Below are 21,142 nucleotides of genomic sequence, written 5' to 3'. Positions count from 1 at the left end.
GAATAAAAGGAGCATAAATGACTAAATTTATCCTTATTTTACATCGTGGGTGTATCATTTACAGTTGATTTACCATGGAATAAAGGAATGGGTGCAGCACCTATATTTACCTATATTTATGTGGTAAGTACATCAATATTAAGAAGTGGTCTCTGGGAAAAACCAAGCTTTTTTTTTCATTTATACCACATTTATTATTTTTGTTTAACATAAAACTTTAAATCACTCATTGTTCTTAAACGGTACAGTTATGTATTCTAAAAATCATTTCATCGATGCACCATGTGACCCAAGTTTGGTCCCACTGAAATTTTCATTCACTTTCAAACCCTTGACCTTGTGTGTCACAGCAATATCAAAAAGAACAGCCCTGCAAAAGCAAAAGAGCTACGGGCATGAGCTACATTTTAAAGGCCATTCAAATCTTTGATTTTACTACCAGGACTGATCTAATTCATTTCAAGCTCTATTGCCTGTAGGCTTTTGATAATTTATACAAGCAGATATCTCATTTTTAGTGTTATATCTTCTATAAAGATCATTTTGAATTTTATTTTTGAACCTCTTACTTGATAATGAGAAACACCTCAGTAAAGCACCACATCAATAATAAGGCTAAGATGAAAGGTCTTAGTGACATGCTAGTTACGACAACCTTGTGCAATGTGCCAGATTCTCTTTGCCAGCCACCATCCGAAAACAAGTGTCTAGAGATGATCTAACAATGGATACATTCACTTCATTCATTCATTCTTTCTATTCATTTGCTTATTCATTCATCCTATAAACATCAACACAAGCCCACCGTGGGTCAAACACAACTATACACTGGGGACAGAGAAGAAAGCCAGACCCTTGCCTCATGGAGTGGGCAGTCCAAGAGGAAGACAGATGAGAATACAGTAATAACCACCACAGGGTGGTCGAGGCTCTCCAGAGAGAGCTGTGTACAGAGGCAGTGAGAACACAGAACACAGCATCAAACCTGGAAGATGTGTGAAACAAAACCCTCGCAGACACCGTGATGAGACAATGGACTCCATAAATGCTTGTGAATTATTTCGGAATGACAGAGAAAAAGAATGACTAAAAATGCAAATGTCAAGTGATTCAACGTGCACCCCGATATTTATAGCAGCAATGTCCACAATAGCCAAACTGTGGAAAGAGCCAAGATGTCCATCAACAGATGAATGGATAAAGAAGATGTGGTATATATATACAATGGAATATTATGCAGCCATCAAAAGGAATGAGATCTTGCCATTTGCAACGACGTGGATGGAACTGGAGGGTATTATGCTGAGCGAAATAAGTCAAACAGAGAAAGACATGTATCATATGACCTCACTGATATGAGGAATTCTTAATCTCAGGAAACAAACTGAGGGTTGCTGGAGTGGGGGGTGGGGTGGGAGGGATGGGGTGACTGGGTGATGGACACTGGGGAGGGTATGTGTTCTGGTAAGCGCTGTGAATTGTGCAAGACTGTTGAATCTCAGATCTGTACCTCTGAAACAAATAATGCAATATATGTTAAGAAAGAAAAAAAGAAGAAGAAGAATGTAGCAGGAGGGGAAGAATGAAGGGGGGGAAATTGGAGGGGGAGAGGAACCATGAGAGACAATGGACTCTGAAAAACAAACTGAGGGTTCTAGAGGGGAGGGGGGTGGGAGGATGGGTTAGCCTGGTGATGGGTATTGAGGAGGGCACGTTCTGCATGGAGCACTGGGTGTTATGCACAAACAATGAATCATGGAACACTATATCTAAAACTAATGATGTAATGTATGGGGATTAACATAACAATAAAAAAATTTAAATAAAAAAAAAAATGTCAAGTGATTCAGAGGAGCTGAGTGGTAAAGACCACTAGGGGCATGCCATGCCTGTTTCTCCTCCTGAACTTTCAGGGTAAAAGTAGACAGAAAATGCTGTCTGCTGCTCCTGGAGATGCCCTAACTACAGAGAACATTCATGCACAACACCAATATTTTTAAATACCTACTATGTTCCTGAGATTGTGCTAGGTACTAGCTTGGATGCACTAGTTACGGTCCTATAATCACCGAAGTCAGAGGCTACATGGGGAGAAAGAGGCAATATGATGGTGCTCTAAAGATTACAATAACTTCATCAAATGCTGATCTATCTCTAGGTCAAACAAACAAATAAAAGCAACTTTCCTGGGAACACTTGACTCCTTTTATTGTTATTATTATTACTGATAATGGGGTTATCTTGGCTAGAATGTATAAAACACAACTTTATGTCAGCAAATCAGTGATCACTCTGGGGAGCTATGCAGTTGTCCATATTTTTGACCATGTATTTCATAGAGAAATCTTCCTGTAGTGACTGTAATCCATGCAGACTGTTTTGTTCCCCTCCCTCATAACACCTGCGTAGCACTACAGAAGCCAGAAGAGAACAGTGCAGGCATATTTCCTAAGGTATTAGGATTCACAGTCAGGTCAGTGAGTTATCCATACCTCACACACAGTGGACCACACTCAGACAGGCAGGATGCAATATTCACTGTGGCCTTTGTCAGCTCCAATCACAACTAAGAGAGCTGGGTTGATGGAACGTATATATTTACAAGGGCCACTTGAGTAGGACAGATCCACCGGCTACGTACTACAAGAAATAGACTAAATCCTCTTTGGAGGAACTGAAACAGTCAGCCACTCAATAGCAAGGTCTTTAAAGGTGAAATGAGCTACAATACACTAGATTCTACCTGGACACACTTAGATTAGGTTCTTTTAATAGAGGAAGATTCTTAGTAGAAGGTCCAATGGGCTCTCTTTGACTCATGGCATCTTGATTCTATAGAAAGTAAACATGAGAATCTGCCTTCTCTGCTACATTAAGTTAGCAGCTCCCAGAATTATCCTAACAGGCAGGGATTTTATAATAGAGTTGGCACTGCTCTCCTCTTGCCTGGCTGCCTAAACCAATAGCAAAGCACAGTTTCAGTGCCTGATGGTATCAATCATAGTCTCGCTGTGCTGCACTCAAAACCTAAATGGTTGAACTTTAACTGCAGTTGGGGGGTAGAGGGGTTGGGAAGGTATGGAAGGGCATTAACTAAAACCTTGGCTTGAGAACTGATAAGCATTTGTTTCATCTTGCAAACCCAACCATGTCCCAGTTCCATGCACAGCAGGCAAACGTGAAAGCCAATTTCTTGGAAGTTTATCTACAAAGCACTGTTTGCAAATGTGTATTACAGAAACTTAGGGAAAAGGTATGCTTCCCCCCCGCCAAATGTTCATCCAAGTTCAAGCACAGTAAATTCTTAATTCCGTAGGAGCCCCGATTATGTAAAGCGCATATAAATGCCATGAACAATTGGGTATGTCACCCAATAATTATGAATGTTACATATGTTCATATAATGTTTTCAAAATCTGTTATTAATTTTCCTATAATTCTGACAGTACATAATTTATTCTTTGGAAAAATATTCATTAAACCAGGTGTATCTAGGCAGATAATAGATAGTATTTAAATTTTGTCATTGGTTCAAAAATTGATTCAGATAGATTGTTTCTAAGTATACCAAGACCTTTCCAGAAACAGAGGCAGTTTCACGATGATTGACATTTCTTAATAGAATCTTTTTTTTACATATGAATTGCAATTTCCATTTTGTAGTTCCTACATAAGACAAGTGACTTTGTCCAGGTTATAATAATTCTCAGTTGTGCACTATGCATATAGTAAGATTTATTAAAATAAATACAGATCAATGGGCTTTAGAATTACTACATTAACTGGATTATTAACTCCTAAGACTTTTTCCAAGAGCTTGCCTTTAAAATAAATGGGTCTATCTTTGATTTACAAAATGATTTGGGATTTACAAAATCCAAATGTCCCTCACTTGATGAAAAACATTTATTTTTTCCTCTTTAAACAATTGTATTTTGCATTTTCAAGAATCTTCTGATCAAAGACAAAGACAGCTACTTATTTCCTTATTTTGAGACTCTGAGGAGCTCTTTTCGGAGAAATTGCACATGCATTAACCTCCAAATTACAACAGCATAGCCTACAGCAAGAAATCAGCATTTTCAATCTAAAACACAAACAATATATAAATACATAAGTGTGCTCTTGCCAATTTCCCCACTCTGTTTTCTTCTTGGCTCTTGGAATTATTAAAGACCATATGGATGGTTTTCTTAAATATCAGCATTTTAATTCCATTTTATATGATAGTATTTGGTTGCAAATGCAACACCAAATTGAGACAGAAAGATAGCCTAAAAGTAGACAATATGAACATGTGAAATCTCAGCCTTGGGAATTCATTCATTGCCTTCATGCATTAATTTATCAAATATTTATCAAGTATCTTCTGTCTGTGCCTGGCATTATGCTACACAAGGGGACACAAGAATGATGAGATAGACTCCCTACCCTCAGAGAGCTTGCTATTTTGTTGAAGAGCTAAGAAACTCTTAGATTTACTGACACCTCCATTTATATAGCACATTTAGGGAATGATTTAAAACCTGACAATGTATTTCTTTATTTTCTCCTACAGATACTCTGGGTATACCTGTATATACATACATACATATTGGGTTAACTCATATAGTCTATCATAGTTCTCCATATTCTTTTAGCCTTCGACTCTTTCCATTTCGAGAACATACCAAGTCTGTTCCCAGGTGACAGCCTCTGCTAGTTGCTGTGCCCTCTATCTCCAGTGCTGTTCCCACAATTGCCCCACACACTGCCAACTCCTTCTTCTCATTCAGGTTCCAGTCCAATGTCAACTCTTCAGAAATACCGGCTCTGACCACCCCATCTAGAGTTGTCTTCCTCCTCCTCTTCCCATCTCAGCCCATGACCAGAAGCAAACTCTATCACACTGCTCTTTTCCATTTTCTTCAGGGTACTTAACATTGTTTGGATTTATCTTATTGTTTATCTGTTCAGTGCTTAGTTATCTGTCTGCTCCATGAGGCTACAAGCTCATAAGAGAAGGTCCTTGTCCGCCTCAAGGTCACTCTATTCCTAGTGCCAATCCCATGATAGATACTCAACAAATATTCGTCCAATGAATTAAGAGAAAATTGCCTTTCTAAATACACATTTCCCTCTTTATTCATGCTCTTGCCTTCAAAAGCCAAACCTTCTAGGAAGCGGGATTGCTTTGAGTAGCTGAAGTCATCAAGATAATACAGCAGAGTTAGCCACTCTAACCAGATTTATCCTCAAAATTTGTTATCTGTTTGTATATCAACACATGTAAATTGAGCACCAACTATATATTCAGTATGAATATATATATGTATATGTATGTACATGTATATATGCCATGGAGGATGCTATTTATAGATGCTATGGGAAATTCAGAAGTGTAGAGTACAGCCCTATCCTCAAGGGCAAGGAGGGACATAACAGTTTTTGCTACTGTGGAATGTATATCATTTGATACTAAACAGACAATCCCAGACTATACATGCTATAAGACTTGATGAAAAGTTGAGAAATTAGAAAGTCAGCCAGGGAAGATGGGATGTAGAAGTCTTGAGCTGGAAGAGAGATGGATGCTGACTCTGAAAAGAGTGAAGAGACCAGCCTAATGGGAAAGGAGGGTTTGTGTTGAGGAGGTTAAGAAGGAGCCTGAAGGAAGGGGGTTGGTGAAGGAAGAGGCCAACCAAGATGTTTATGTCATTGTGATCAAGTAATGAGGTCAAGTGTGTATTATCGGGGCCAGGACAGATAGAACTCTGGCCATACTATCCAACATCCAAGTTACAAAGAGGACAAGGAAAGTGACGCTGAGCAAAGGCCACCAGGTTAAGAAGTAAGGAGGATCTGCACCCCTCTGAGAGGCCACACTGATGGAGAGAAAGGCAGGAAGCTAGATTGCTGGGGGAGACAGGACTTGGAGACGGAGAGAAGGCATCTCAGCTGGGAAGTGTGATGGAGGAAGAAGGCATGAACAGGAACACGGGTAGCAGGTAGCAGATGGCAGGGCCAAACACAGGTGTTCTTCCAAGATGGAGGAGGTGTTCACACAATAAGAGAGGATGAATATAAGAGGCAGCAGAAAGGTGGAGTGTGGGACTTGAAAAGCCTCGGAAGCAAGGATTAAATAGGACCAACTCAAAAGTGAAGTTCTGTAAGAAAAAAGACAGAGCTTTCTCTGAAACTGGAAGCCAAATGAGAGGAAAGCACAGCAAACAAACAAACAAACAAACAAACAAACAAACTCAGAATTATGTAGCTGGTACAGATCCCAGCAGTGTGGCCTTGGACTAATTATTTGACCTTTCTGAGGCTCATGGCTTCATTTCTAAATAGGTACAACAATCCCTACCTTGGTAGTGTGACACTTTAAAATGAGGTGATGTTTTAAACTGTAAAGTGCTCTGAAAATCTAAGGGAGTTCATCCTCATCACATGGTGTCCATCTTCAGATAACTGGTCTCCCAACTGCTCCTACTCTCTGACCCTGGGCCCTTCCTCACCCCCAGGGCACAGCCACAAAGCCCCACCCACTTTGCCTCCCCAACTGCTCCTGCAAGGCTGCTTCTTTGTGGCTCACCAGTTCCCCAGTTCAAGCCCCCATTCCTCTCTGGATTCTCTCTCAGGGCACTTTGTGGTACTATCACCAAATGATTCAAAGGCAGGTTAAGTTATGATTCACATTAATTTGAGCAAAAAGATTTTAATTGCAGCGAATTGATTTCAAACAGAAAATCGATCTCTGCACACTTTTGGAGGGTTGGAGTCACAGGCTTTGATGGGGAGAGGGCAAGAGAGAAATCTCTCCGACAGAACTTTTGTTGCTCTTCAGATTGCAGGATTCCGCCATTCTGCTCCGTCACCTGAACACAGCTTGTGAAACAGCACCTCAGGATAAGGAAGAATTCGAACCTTGCATAACAGGGGGTTGGCCTATTTCATAAATAATGAGTTCCTGGTCAGAGGAAGAATGTAAGCATAGGCTGAAAGGTTCACTCACTCAACTTGCTGATCATTTGTTGCTTTTTTGATCCTTTTCGGTTCATGTTTAACACTTAAAACTTGTACTGAGTTTGTAATACTATCGCACAAAATTCAAAAGGCACAAAAGAGTTAAACTGTAAAAGCACCCCCCTACCCTGCATAGCTCCCCAAACAACTCAACAATTTCTTAAGGATCCTTCACAGTTTCTTGTGTATCCTTCTAGAAATATGCTATGCAATACATATCATTATTCTTTTTCATACAAATGGTACCACAGTAAACATACAGTTCTGCATCTTGCTTTACTAAATATATTTTGAAGATAGCTCTTTTCTTTTTTAAAGAGCCATGAAATATGGAATAATGATTTCTTTAACATTGGGTTGTTTCCAGTCTTTTCATCTTATAATGGCACAATGCATGTCTTTCAACATGGATTTTGTACACATGTACACACATAAATTATTAGCAGTATATAGGCCGTGTCACTGACTTTTTAGTATGACTTTTGTTCACTATTTTGCTGAAATTGCTTGCTTCAAGGGCAGCCTTCTCTACAGCAAATTTATTAAGGAGGGGTTCTTGAATTTAGTATCCAGGAGGTCTTAAAATATGGATTATAGGACCCTATCACCAGAGTTTCCAATTCAGTAAGTCTGAGGTGAAAGATCCAAGTATGTGCATTTCTAATTCCTTCCCCAGATGAGGTGGATGACGCATGTGGAGGACCATGTTTGAGAAACCACTGCCTACAGCACTGACTTCATTGGCCAGTTCTTCCTTCTCTCTCCACCTCCCCACCTCTTCCTTCTTCTGTACTCTTCCTACTGACCACCCCTTTCTTGTCTGGTCCCTCTTTCAACATCCCTAAATGGGGTGAGTCTAAAGTCCCATCCCTAACCCTCTCTTGCCCATGGCCCAATTGTCTCCATGGCAACCTCCTCCTTTCTCATAACTTCTATTCTCCTCTCTTTACAAACAACTCTGAACTTCTCTCCTAAGCTCCACAATTTCCTGCTCTTCTTGTGCTTCCCACTCTGCATCTTCGAGCATCCTGTTCTACCACCTGGCATGCTCTTCTTTCCAACTTCCACATGCTTAAATTACAACTGACCCTTAAGACATAGTTCATAAGCCAAATTCTCCCCCACAACTTCCCTGATCTCACAGAAAGGAGATCTCTAAATGCTGGAATATTTAGAAGTGAAGTATAAGCGTGTGTGTCTGTGTATGTGTGTGTAAGAGAGAGAAAAGATAAAGGAAATCTGGCAAAATATTAACAATGCATCAGTCTTGGTGAAGGGTATGTGGCATCAATTGTATTATTTTTTCAACTTTTCATTTGTAATTTTTTAAGTAAAAGTTGGGGACATTTTTAAATAAAAAACAGAGTTCTCTCCCTTACCAGAACTTTCCTGGCACTTTACCTCTATTTTCATTAGAGTCTTTGTCACTCTTCCCCTCATATTACATTATTAACAGCTATGTCTTACTTCTCAACCTGGCCAAAATGTTCTCTGAGAGCAGACACTCTGCCTGGCTTATGTGTGTCCATGAACGTCCACTGCCTGGACCAGCACATGATATGCAGCAGGCAAGCTGCTTCGAAGGGGTGACTGCCCTTTGTCAGAAATAATGTAGAATATATTACTGCTACATCCTCCCCATACAAAAAGGCAGTGTTGAAAGAGCACATGTTTTAGATAGTCCAAGGTGGGAGTTCCGCCTGTGCTGTGCTTTAGCTGTGCAACTTTAGTTAAGGTAGCTAACCTCTCTGGGCTTCAAATTCTTCATTATTTAAATGAAAAATGATATCCACTTAAAATATGAATATTGTATAATGTATATAAAGCAGTGGGCAGAATGCCTAGTATATAGTAATCACTGAACAAATATTAACTGTGGTGCATGTGGGTGTGTGCACACACACATACGCACGCACACATCAGCCTATGAAATCCAAATCTGTAACTTAATTCTCTGAGCACATACTACAGTTCACGCATGGAAGTTACAGAGCCCTAAACAGAGTTCAGTCCAGAAACCATGGATACACCACATCCTAACCAAAGATCAGGCCGTCGATATCTTCAGTGAGATGCCTTCCACTGATTATTCCTTCTATATATGAATTAAGTCTAGCTTTAAGGTTTTCTTGCCATCCATTACCTTATAAAACTGGAACAAAGGCATGGCTTTGTTTAAGTTCAATACCAAAGACTCCAGCAAATGTTTACCTTTCCCTTCTAAAACTTCCTTCACCCACACCACGCCCCAGCAAACACATAAAAATGCCATTTGCCCTGCTTCACAGTGTGTATCTTGACCTTTCAAGACCCCTCCCAGGAGCCTCCCCCAAACCTTGTTTTACTTTTAAGACCATGAAAGATGCCTTATAATATTCTCTAATCTTCCATTAGATGACTTGTTTAAAATTGGGTCCTACTTAGACAAAAAATTGGGATGTAACTTTTTCTTAATCAGTAATATCTATCAACCTGATTTCATCCTAGACTGTTTTATAAGCAGAAAGAGAGCTCCCAGACTGCTGGCAGGGGGCTGGGGACATGAACTAGGTCATGAACCCACAGGACATCAGGAGTATGGTCTTCTTTGGCCACTCCTTTGGTTTCTTTTTTCATCCTGAAAATCAATATTTACATATCTTGTCTTCTCTCTTGGTGTCCAGCACTGGAATTTGGCAGAAAGAGAACACAGTTCATTTAGAAACATCCCCCTGGAAAGCAAGATTTCTCAAGACTATCAAGACTGTAATTTTCTAAGTGCTGTGAGGTGGCCCAATAAAAACTGATTAAATATTTTACACCAAATAGAATAATTGGAAGGGAAAGAGAAGGAAGGAGGGAGAGATACAGTAAAATTGGAACCATTTAGTGGATTTACCATGATCTGGTGAATTTCAAGCCAGTCTTTCAATCAGCGTAACTTTATTTTCCACAAAAAAGAAACTGAATACTATGCAATGTACACGATGGTTAGAACACTTATATTTTCTCCAACTTACTACTTTTACATAGGCTGTGATCAAAGCACTGGTGTTTCTACCAGCCTGTCTTTTAAGCCACTAAAATTGAGATGATGAGGACAGAATGGCTGTCGTCCCCACCCATTAGCAGCTGATGGAGCAAAGAGCTAGGCTTCGCCTGCTGACCACTAGACTAGCACTAGACTAGTTGTGATCACTAGCTAGTGCTAGTGTTAGTGCTTTTCATTTGACAGCATGGGAAGAGAAAGGGTTGACCCATCCAGAGAGAAAAGGAAGAACCCTGGACTTCATATGGACAGAGTAAAGTCACCCTACATGACAGCTCTATTTATGTCTCACAACATGAAAGAATTTGTGACTCAGGCCACACCAAATGTCCTTAAGTCCAGGGCAGCTGCAGGGCCATGCTGGGACATTAAAGGAACTTCATTTTCTTCTTTAAGGATGGATTTACAAATACAGGAGGTAACTTTTTACTCCCAACCTCCACTTTGATTTTCTGGCTTAACCAGCTGACTCATCTCACAGCACATCCATATTGCCATTGCTCAGACTGGGTCTCAGTTCTCATATGATATCCCCTTGGGATCAGAGCAAAATCAGACATAAAGGCAATAAATAAAAGGCACAAATATTAAGGGAAATAGGGCCCAGAAGAAATATCAACATGCATCCCCTCACCTTGAATTTCCTCACAATTTCAAAAACTATGGGAAATCTCTTTCGTAAATCCAGTTCATTTAAGGCATCCAAAGGGACCCAAAGTTAGAGGAATCTATCTCTAAAATGAGTATTGCTTATGTGTAAATATTTGCTTCGAATTTAGTAGATTGGGAAACGTGGGCTTTCATTTACTGGATTTCTCACATTGCAGACATAAAGCTAACAGCCAATGTGTGCCTTCTGCAACCCTCATTTTCTCTAATAATAACCACCATGCTTGCTTGGAATTTTTTTATGTTGTGCTTCCTGCACGGTATTGTAAAAAAGGGAAAAGAACAGTCTTCATGGTTCATAACAGTGTAATAACACATAACAGAAGAAAAAGTGTAAAAGAAAAGTGTACAAAAATAATGTAAATGAGTATGAAAATGAAATTCAGGATACCAGAGAAAGGAGCTAGAGAAGTGAGGAACATGGAGTACAAATGTATCCCACTATGGTGAAGAAGTTACATTACAAAGCATGCACTGATCTTTAATTAATACAGAGTGAGGTAATAATTATGCAAATGAGATCACTAATGTTAGGCTAACACACACACGCACACCCAGTTGAACTGCCCTCACTCCTGTATTCATTCTAATCAATAATATGTATGATATCAATAGATAAGATACACCAGGGCAACCAAAGCCAAGGACAGGGTGAGACCTGTGTGCTAGAAGTACTGGACCAGTGAAACCATCTTCATTGGTGGTCAGTAAAGAGAGGAGACAGAGGGTGGAAAAGGTAGGGTAACTCGATTGAACTGCTTTGCTCAAGGAGATGGAGCTCATCATTTGTCTTCTTTTTTTCTGGACCTGTACTCCATAAACTTCTTTGAGAAGGAAAATCATTGTGTGCTTTGGTCTAAAAAAATAAAAAAATAAAAAAAATGCAGATTTCCCTCTCTTGGGATGATTAAGAGCATGGACTCTGGACTCTGAGGGACATACGTTTAAAAAGTCCACCTTGTCCACTTGCCTAATCTTGCAATGCTTGCTATGTAGAAAGTCGGGTATTTAGTGGAATCAGAACCTGAGATACACAGGAAAATGATCCCTGACATCTCATAGCCTCTCTGCTCCCCACCCCATCCCGACCAGGTCTCAACCCTGCCCCCCACCCATTCTCAGCACAAAACTTTGTTAACAGGGATAAAAACATATGCCTTATCTGTGTCCTTGACCCTGTCTAAAATTGCAACAACTTCCGGTCTAAGAGTTCCTCCCTGAACCCCCAAATGCAGGAAGAACATTCACTGCTGATACGGCAGAGCAGAAGGCTGGACTAACCAATCGCCCGAAGCCCTTCCTGCAGTTCAGCACAGAGAGGGGAAGGAGGCATGGGGTAGGCATCACTCTGGAGGGTAATCACTGCTTCTGCAAACAGAGGTGACAGGCAGCAAAGAGGAACCCAGGAGAGACAGAATTTCATGTTATTGAATTATTATAGATTCTTTTAAAAATCAGAGATAGGAGATAGGGTAATAGTGGGTGTATGTGACTGCTTGATTATTTAGTGGTGCTGGTAGTGAGGGAGGAGGAACATTTTTACTGGATTAAGATCATTCCAAAGGCTTGGATTCAGAGGGATTAAAAAACGGCTTCATGGGAAGAAGCTTCCTTGATCTAAGTTTAGAAACCATAAGCAGAGTGAAGATAGAAATGGGGGTAAAGGGGGAATTGCTACAGTGTTCCGGTGGAAAGACACCAAAAGGAAACTTGTTCTGCAAAGCACTAAGGAGCATCTTAATGCTCAAGTAATTGTCTGCGGTCACATAAGAGAGGCCTTTGTGGCACATCGAGTTGGTTTAATCTTGAAATCACAGTGAAAAAGAGAAAACAGCACTGGACAAAAACAAGGGGCCTGGTTTCAAGAATCTCTTTAGAAATCTGGGAGAAAGGGGAGTCTGTCATTAGGGCTTGCGGCACTCCTGCTCTGGGGGTCATGTCATCGCCTGGAGAAGGGCAGTGTTCCATGCAAGGCATCTGAGCTCACCACTCCTCAATAATTCAATAGGGTCTTGCATGGGAATTCCTCAACTTGGGGATTAGTGAGCAACAAATCTACTTTGTAGATACCAATGTTTGGCTAAGGGAAAAAAGAAAAATGGAAATGGCCTTGTAAACGGGAGTCAGGTGAAAGAATGTAGCACTGTGATCTTCCCATTAGAATCACATGGATTGGACCTTAATCCTCTGTCAACCCTCCCCCCCCCACCCCTTCCTGCCATCTTCCCGCTGAGGAAACTGAAGCTCAGGAGGGGAAAGTCACAAAGCCAGCTCTTCCAGGGCCACGACTGGTCCCCAACTGTCTGAACTCCATTTCAGGGCTGTTTCTTCTATACCACCCTATGATCCCCCATCCATTTCCAATTTGTGATTGTGTGGACACTGAGACCCTCAGACACCCAGATATCGCCTGAGTCGTTCCCGGGGATGCAGGGATATCAGTTAATGTTACATGAGCTTGCAAACTGCACAGACCCTGAGGGGAAAAGAATGTCCTGTTGAAGACTATCTCTGCTGCTTGGGTCACTGCACAGAGGGACACTGTGGCACAACCAGCAAAACCGGTTCTGGGTAGAACGCTGATCCTTATGCCAGAACCATGTTGTAATTGAGGCTGAGAATCTGGAGTTAATCCCCAGACCTCATTTTAACTAACAGTTTTAACACCTTCCCTAGCCCAACTTTTTCCTATAGATAAAAATTTTTTTTTAAATATTTTTATTTATTTATTTGAGAGAGAGATAGCGACAGAGATAGCGAGAGAGAGTATAAGCAGGGAGGAGAGGGAGAAGCAGGCTCCCCACTGAGCAGGGAGCCCCATGCGGGACTCGATTCCAGGACCCTGGGATCATGACCTGAGCTGAAGGCAGACGCTTAACCAACTGAGCCACCCAGGCGCCCTCCTATAGATAAATTAAACAATTAGAGTTTCACAACCTTTCCTTTCTTCTATTCATGCTAAAGGAGAGCTAGAAATAAAATGTAAGGTGGCAACAAAAGAAAGAAGTAGGAACCATGCTCTAGAAAAAGCCATAAATATCATCAGGTCTTATAATTATACATATATGGTAAGACTACCAAATACCAGACTGTTTTTTTTTTTAACAAATGTCCCAAAACTTAAATCTCCAAATAAAAGCTACCCTTTAACATAGCTACCACAGGAAAACATATGGTTTTCTCAAATGATGCTGCTGTGACTCAAAGTATATTTCTAGTATTTCTTCTGACCTTGTTGTCTTTAAAGCTGGTCTTGTGCAAGAGAAATCTCATTTTTAACCATGGAGTGATGTTATCCAACTTGTTGATATGTATTTATATTTGTACCCAAGTGATTTCTGATGTTTTTCTTTAAACATCTTCAAAGATCAAGATTTACCACCATCGTGGGCATTTGAAAGGCCACACAGCAACTTCCTCAAACAGTGCCAACACAAGTCGACCTCTGGCCTGCTGCCAAGGGCCTGGCCCAAGGAACCAGGGAATGCTGGAGGCGCTCCTGGCCCACTCCTCTCTGACATACTGTGTCAACCTCCATTGGGTCACTACTTTCCCCAACTCTGACAACCAGTGAAGATGTAAACTGCATATTCAGTTGTTTGGGGGGTGTGGTTGAGGCATAAAAACTCAGATGTCTTTGAGGACCAAGTAAGGAAATTTCCAGAATGGAAAAGACTAGAAAAAGTATTAAAAAGAACAGCCACTACCTCACAAGAGCCACTCATGGCCGGGCAAACACTTGGGCTCATGGGTGCCAGAATCTTTCATTATCTAAAAGAATCTGGAAGCCTAGATTTGAAAAACCATAATCTCCTGATTATTAAATATGAGCTAAAAATTTTTAAATTGAAATATAAACAAAAATGCATGATACATACACACACACACACACACACACACACACACACATATGTAAACATTCTTTGGGCCACACAAAAGCTGTAGGTCATAACTTTGTGTCCTCTGGCCATGTAAACCAAAATAACATGTGACACTGAATGGAGCCCCAGCCTGGAAGCCCACAGAAGATTTCTCTGTGGATGTTACAAATAGGAACTTGAAGGCAAGTACAACAGCTCCTGAGAAGTCCACGTTATGAAAATCACAACTCTTCTGTGAGAAGGACACTTTTACTTCTTGCTTTGTTGAAACTATTTCCTCAACAAACACACAACTTTGTTTTTTGCAATCTGCTTATTTTAAAAACAATAATATTTTATGTTATTTTTTAAAGATTTATTCACTTATTTTGAGAGAGAGAGAGTACGCGTGTGCAAGCGGGGGGGAGGGTCAGATGGAAAGAATCTCAGACTCCCCACCAAGCAGGGCTCAATCTCACAACCCTGAGATCACAACCTGAGCTGAAATCAAGAGTCAGACGCTTAACCAACTGAGCCACCCAGGCACCCCTAAAATCAATAATATTTTAAAGAAATACCTTAGGGTCTACAGGTTGAACAAAAAAATATTCTTGCCTCCTTAATGAAGTGAATTTAACTTGCATGGTTTTTCTTTTTAAAAAAATCCTTCCAGTAGTTTGAGGGAAATTTTTATTTTTTTTATTACTTATTGATTATGCCAGACTGCATACAACTGCAACAACCAAGTAACAGTCACTAAAAATATATACTAAACAAACAAATTTTGCCCCAATAGGCAATATGAAGTATTCTCCACTGCCATTTGTCAAAGTCTATGTGGGCTTAAACCTGTCAGAACACAAGGGCACAACCACACATACTGAAAGAAGAAAAGTGAGCTCCTACCTATGGGAAATGAGCGCTATCATCTGAACTGGGCTAAAAGAAAGGTCAATTCAACCCCACTGTGACTACCTTGCTGGTTCACCACAGAGCCTCCATCATTTAAGCTGTCCCTTCTGGTTAGGCATTTTCTTTATAAGGCCTCCACTGACACATTCACTCCCTAGCACTCATTGTCACAGACTGCCTGATGATGAAAACTGGAGATATGACGGCAGCTCACATTTATAGCTTGCTTTACAGTGACAAGGCACTTTCCATGGTAGGATCCCACCGTCTTCCTGAGCCCTGTGCTCCCCATGTGGTGGGCCTGCCTCTCACCCCTCACACTCCTGGAGGGTTACTGGATCACCTGTCCTCTCTCCCTGAGCACCACATCTTCACCCATCATAACCCCAGCACAACTCATGGTGCCCCAGAGACAACTGGAACAGTGTTGAGTTTGTTATGTGGGAGGGAACTGAAGCCCAGGGAGGTCAGATGGCTCACCAAGGACTCCAACCCCCGCCCCATGGTGCCATTGCACAGGCGGCCTTTCATTATCTACCCCAGTCATCTAGTCTCTGAGAGAGTGGGGCATGAAGAGAGATCACAAGGTTTGCACGAGGAGCTATAAATGGAGGCGGAGTGGATCGCAGAGACAAACTTCTCCTACAGTTCTGTGTGGTACCTGACCTCCCACCCACTGCAAGGCCTACTTCCTTCCTTTGGATGCACTGAGCCACTGGAACATTCTCCAGGCTGTTCTGGCACTCTGTTGCTGCTTACCCATTTGGGTCACCTTTCTTGGGCTTAAAGCCAATTTCACTTACATTGTTTCATACCTGAGTGAAACGAGACACTGAGCAATTCTTCTTCTTCCATAACTCACGCCCACAAACTCCCATCCAGTTTCCTTTCTCACCCAGCCTTCCCCCTGCTCGCAGACAATGAAGCATTGAAGGGAACTGTTTACATTGACCTTTTCATTAGTTTGAAGACAGAGTCTTCTAACACCCTCCTAAATGGTACATAACTGAGACAGAAAATAAGCTTAGGTTTCATCTGGAACCTTTTTTAAGTGAAAAATAAAGATCAAAGGTCAGAAGCTAAAGAACACAGAAAAGTGAGCATAAGCAGAAAGTCTGTAGTTTTCATAAAATCAAAGAGACTCATGTCTGGAAAGCAAATCAAAGTATCAGCAAGTCTTACTTTTTTTACCCAAATTATTGTAGTGGTGGACATCTATCTTCAGGGCACAACTAGCCAGAGATTTTACCACTGCCCTTTCTAACCAGAGAAAATTTGGAAAGGCTAAAGAAGTCAGCACGAAAGACTTGGCTCAAGGTCACGGTGGTGGCTCTACTGCAGGGAGTGAAGGTCAGAGACCTGCAGCCCAGCCTCCTGTACCTCTCCCTCAACCAGGGTATGCCTGGAGGGACTCATGTGGCCAGAGGCCTGCCCAGCCACTTACCTATGGGGCTTTAGCTCTGAACACTTTCCTGCCTCTGTAGAAGGCAGCAGTCAGGGCTGTTTGGGGGAACCTGCAGTGTAGGTAAAAAAGGTTCTCTGTCCCAGCCTTGCCAGCCCCACATGCTAAAATGAAGCATGGGGAGCTGGAGGATTTGGGAGGGACACGTAGCTTGGCCTGTCCTGCAGGAGGCCACAGCAAAACACGCACACTCCCTTTTCTCCTTTACCCCCCGAAGGGCAATTTAACTGCACATAACTGAATGCACGTAACTTCTAGAGAAAGGTAACAGGTTCAGTTCCTCTTTTTCCGGCTGGAGTTAACAGGTCTTCCCCTACTTACAGAGGCTTTTGTGAAAGAATCATCTGCAGAGAATGGTGGCATTATTCAAAAGGCATGAGGAATGAATCAATACTATTTTTCCACTCACCTTCGCCTCTTCGTTCACGTCCCAGGTGAAGGAAACAGCATTATATGCAATCTCCTCGATGTTTCCGATCGTATTAAAGCTCTCCTTGTAATCAGCTGTAACATTAAAAAAGAAAAAGGTTTTAAGAAAGTAAGCGTTACTTGGTGACATGTACTGAACTGTCATTCTTCAATGGGGAGAGTTTAAACTTTGCCTACTCTTCCAGCTGACTGTCAGCAACAGTTAAGGATTTGTGCTTGCTGATATTCTTTCACTAATATTTACTCTATAAGAATGTTCCTCTATTAGAAAAGTAAATCTAGGTGAAGCAATGTTCCGAAGAGATTTGTCTACTGGTTTCATTTTTTTTACGAGGTTTATAAAGTTATTAATTTTTTTCCCCTCCTGAATCCTTTGCCACCTACCCACTCCCTCACCTACTCACTTTCCCGTGGCTTAATTTTGCTGGAAGTGCCAGAGTATTCCACAGGGATTGTTCTGTAGAACAGATATCAGCCAGACAGTGTCAGCAGGACTTCAGGGAAGAAATTCCAGGAGAGTGCAGGCAAACCGTTTCTACTTCTTTTTGGATTTAGGCACAGAGAGTGGAGTTCATCATACTCAGCTCACTATCACCACTTGTCCATTCAAGGCCCTCACTTATTTCATTGTTTATGTAATATTTATGTATTCATTTGTATCCCCACTATCCTCTACCACAAACACAACAGCTATCGATGTGTTTGCTATATATTCTTAGGAAATAAGTTGGGTTGATTTGCCTGTGTGCATAGCTTTTATTTTCAGAAACTGTGTTGTGCAATAGCTAGAATGAGCAGATTTAGCAATTATTTGGGATACACTTACCCTGAAAAAGTACCTGTTATTTGTCAGTAATTCAAATTTAACTGGGCACCCTATATTTTATCTGGCAACCCTATCTATGAACCTCCTCAGATCTAATCACATTGCTGGTTGCATGCTTATCTCTAACATCAGCTGCAAAGAATTCCGTGGTAACCATCGGCCACTGTTTACTTATGCCCTCTCTCCAGATACAGACCCTTTGGTGGTCTCCAGCTTTCTGGTACACAGACTACGTTGCCTTACTTACTACGGTCTCCACTGTCACTGCCTTGCCTGGCATTAAGGTCTGGACGTGATATTCCTAGTTTTAATCCTCACCTCTGGCCCCACAATGGGGGCCAGAGGAAGATTCAATGCTAATGATACTTGGAGGTCTTTTTGTTTATAAAATCTTTCTGAATATTTTTCTTGCTGAGCTAGGACAGGAGTAGGTATTATGCCCGACTTCCAGGATGTATAAAGTGGTCGTTGTCTACAAAATCTGACATAGTTCTGGCCAAATGGTCATTTCCTGTGTCCTTCTAAGCTGCTGTGTCACTCCTGGGCTGGCAGCTTCTTTGAGGCTTAAACAAGCTATGTTAATGCTGGGCCATTCTGAAGTCTGCTTTCCTAAAGTTCACAGATCTGATCATTTTTATCCATTTCCTCCTCATTTATTATAAAATCTAAGTTCATGGGATCCTTTATCAAGATTTTAACTACTTTCTTTTAGTAAGACAACTCATTGTGTTTGTATGAATTACGTTGAGAGAAGCAGCACTCCTATCTGCTTTTTCTATCCATGATATAAATAATAAAACAAAGTCCATAATATTAACAGATCCATATTAACCCATAATAAAATAAAGTCAGTTTGATTTGGTTTTCTCCTTATTACCAGGACCTGGATTGATGGCTAATCCCAGAAAAACCCACTTAATGTGCTCTCCAGAATGGCCCTCCAGACCCATTCTCTAGAATGAGTTGTGCCAATAGAGACTTCCATCAGAATTCTATTTCCCCCTTTTCTCACCAAATTTCTACCTTTTTTTTTTGCCAATCCAAAGGATACAAAGTGGTATCCTATTGATGTAATATTCGCATTTCTTCTTTCACTTGTGAGTTCAAGCATCTTTTCACATCCAGGATACCTAACCCGGTGTCTGTTTATATAAACTGCCTGTTCATGGCCTCTGTCCACGTTTCTATTGGTTACCCCAGGGAAACTTTAGAGCAAAATTATGTATCTTTACATTTTAAATAAAGCATACACACTATATTACAAAAGCCTGTGTGTTCACCATAGACAATCTACTCATCCACAAACAACCACTAAAAACACTTCCATGCACAGACTTCATGTCTTTCCTACCTCAGTCTCTATCTCCCTTTCTCCAAAATATGTAAATATTTTTACACAATACTGGAACAATTATTTTTAATTTGCTTTTTTTCCCCCTTAATACTCCTTCAGCATCTTTCCAAGTCAATAAGTAAACTTGTGGAAAATACTTATAGTTGCCAAATACGATGATATTAAATTTTAAAAAGCGCCATAACTTTATTTTGCTCTTGTTGGTCACTTAAATGATGTCCAATACTTTGCTACCTTAAACAGTACTTCATTTAATTATCTTTATGGCTAAATATTCACACATACTTCATTATTTCATTAAGATATACTCTCAGAAGTGAAATTAATAGGTCAAAGGCAAATGTATTTTTAAGGCTTTTAATTCATTTTGTCAAATTGCTCCTGGAAAGGTTGAAACAATACATAGTCACAATAACAGTGTATGAGTTCCTGTTTCCCCAAACAGTTTCTTTCCAAAATGATATGCAACACGTGGTACCTCATTATTTTAATTTGCAATTCCCTAATTGCAAAAGAGGTAGAACAGGCTTTCCTCTACTGTCTGGCTCTTTGTGTTTTTTATATTCTTTCTATTCGTTTTTAAAATTTGTTCATTTATCACAACAGCTTCTTGTTCTATCCTTTGCTCATTTTTCTCTTAGGGTATTCAAATTTTCTTATTGATTTTAAAGTAAATATCTAAAACTAAGAGATAAAAAAGAAAGCAAAGGAAAATAATTTCACACCCTAGAAATTTAGAATAAGGCTTTCTGGCTTTATTTAGATGATTTAAATGCAAACCTGTGATTTCAGCAGGCCAGCCAATCTCTTAAAATTCTGAAGTGAGAAGTAGACTGTGGAATTTAAAGGAAGTGAGTTCCCTAATTCTTCATACCTATTTGTTTTAAAAGATAGTCTTGTAATTTTGTTTGAAGTTTTTAATAAGCATTTTAACAGCTTTTTAGTGAGTTTTTAATAAGCAATTGTTAAACAGCTTTAGGTCAATTGTCAATTTAAAAAACAAATGTCATATTTAGAAATAAAGACAAACCAAAGCGGTTTGGTCAAACACTTTAACCACGGATTTTAAAAACAAATGCATTGCAAACACAAATACAAATACAATGCTTTCTGGGTCCCCTCATCTGGCACAGGGCCTCTGTCAGTTTCTACCATATTCACTTCATCAGCAAATGTATTGAACAAATAGGTACTGTGTGTCTGCTCTGTGCCAGGCAGTGTCCTCACACTGGGGAAAGAGCAGGAAACAAGACTAGGTTCCTGATCATGTGGCTTTTATAGTCCAGTAGGAGAAAATAAATAAGTAGACAAATAAATAAATAACACAATTAAGTTTAATAACTTTTTTATGCCAATAACAAAAAAACAAAAAGATTGGCAAGGCTACTTTTTACTAGGTGGTTATATTATCTTGTTTATTTCCTTTATACCATGTGCCAATATTTTATTTATTTGTTTACTTATTTATCACCAGCATTTCCCATTAGCTTTTTGCTCTTTTTTTTAAAGATTTTATTGATTTACTTGACAGAGAGAGAGAGACAGCGAGAGAGGGAACACAAGCAGGGGGAGTGGGAGAGGGAGAAGCAGGCTCCCT

The 21,142-nt window shown here is 40.4% G+C and overlaps 1 protein-coding gene across 1 annotated transcript in view; it reads right to left on the bottom strand.

Annotated features, from left to right (window-relative positions):
- GRHL2 (grainyhead like transcription factor 2) overlaps positions 1-21,142 on the bottom strand; it is a 154,342-nt gene that overhangs the window by 42,333 nt on the left and 90,867 nt on the right. Inside the window, exon 8 of the mRNA XM_032415818.1 lies at positions 17,346-17,440. Coding sequence (XP_032271709.1) covers positions 17,346-17,440 — 95 coding nt within the window. The remainder of the gene's footprint in view (positions 1-17,345; positions 17,441-21,142) is intronic.

Source organism: Phoca vitulina, unplaced genomic scaffold, assembly GCF_004348235.1.
Source record: "Phoca vitulina isolate PV1807 unplaced genomic scaffold, GSC_HSeal_1.0 scaffold18, whole genome shotgun sequence".
NCBI classification, from domain to species: Eukaryota; Metazoa; Chordata; class Mammalia; order Carnivora; family Phocidae; genus Phoca; species Phoca vitulina.
This window is presented reverse-complemented; position numbering and strand designations above follow the sequence as displayed.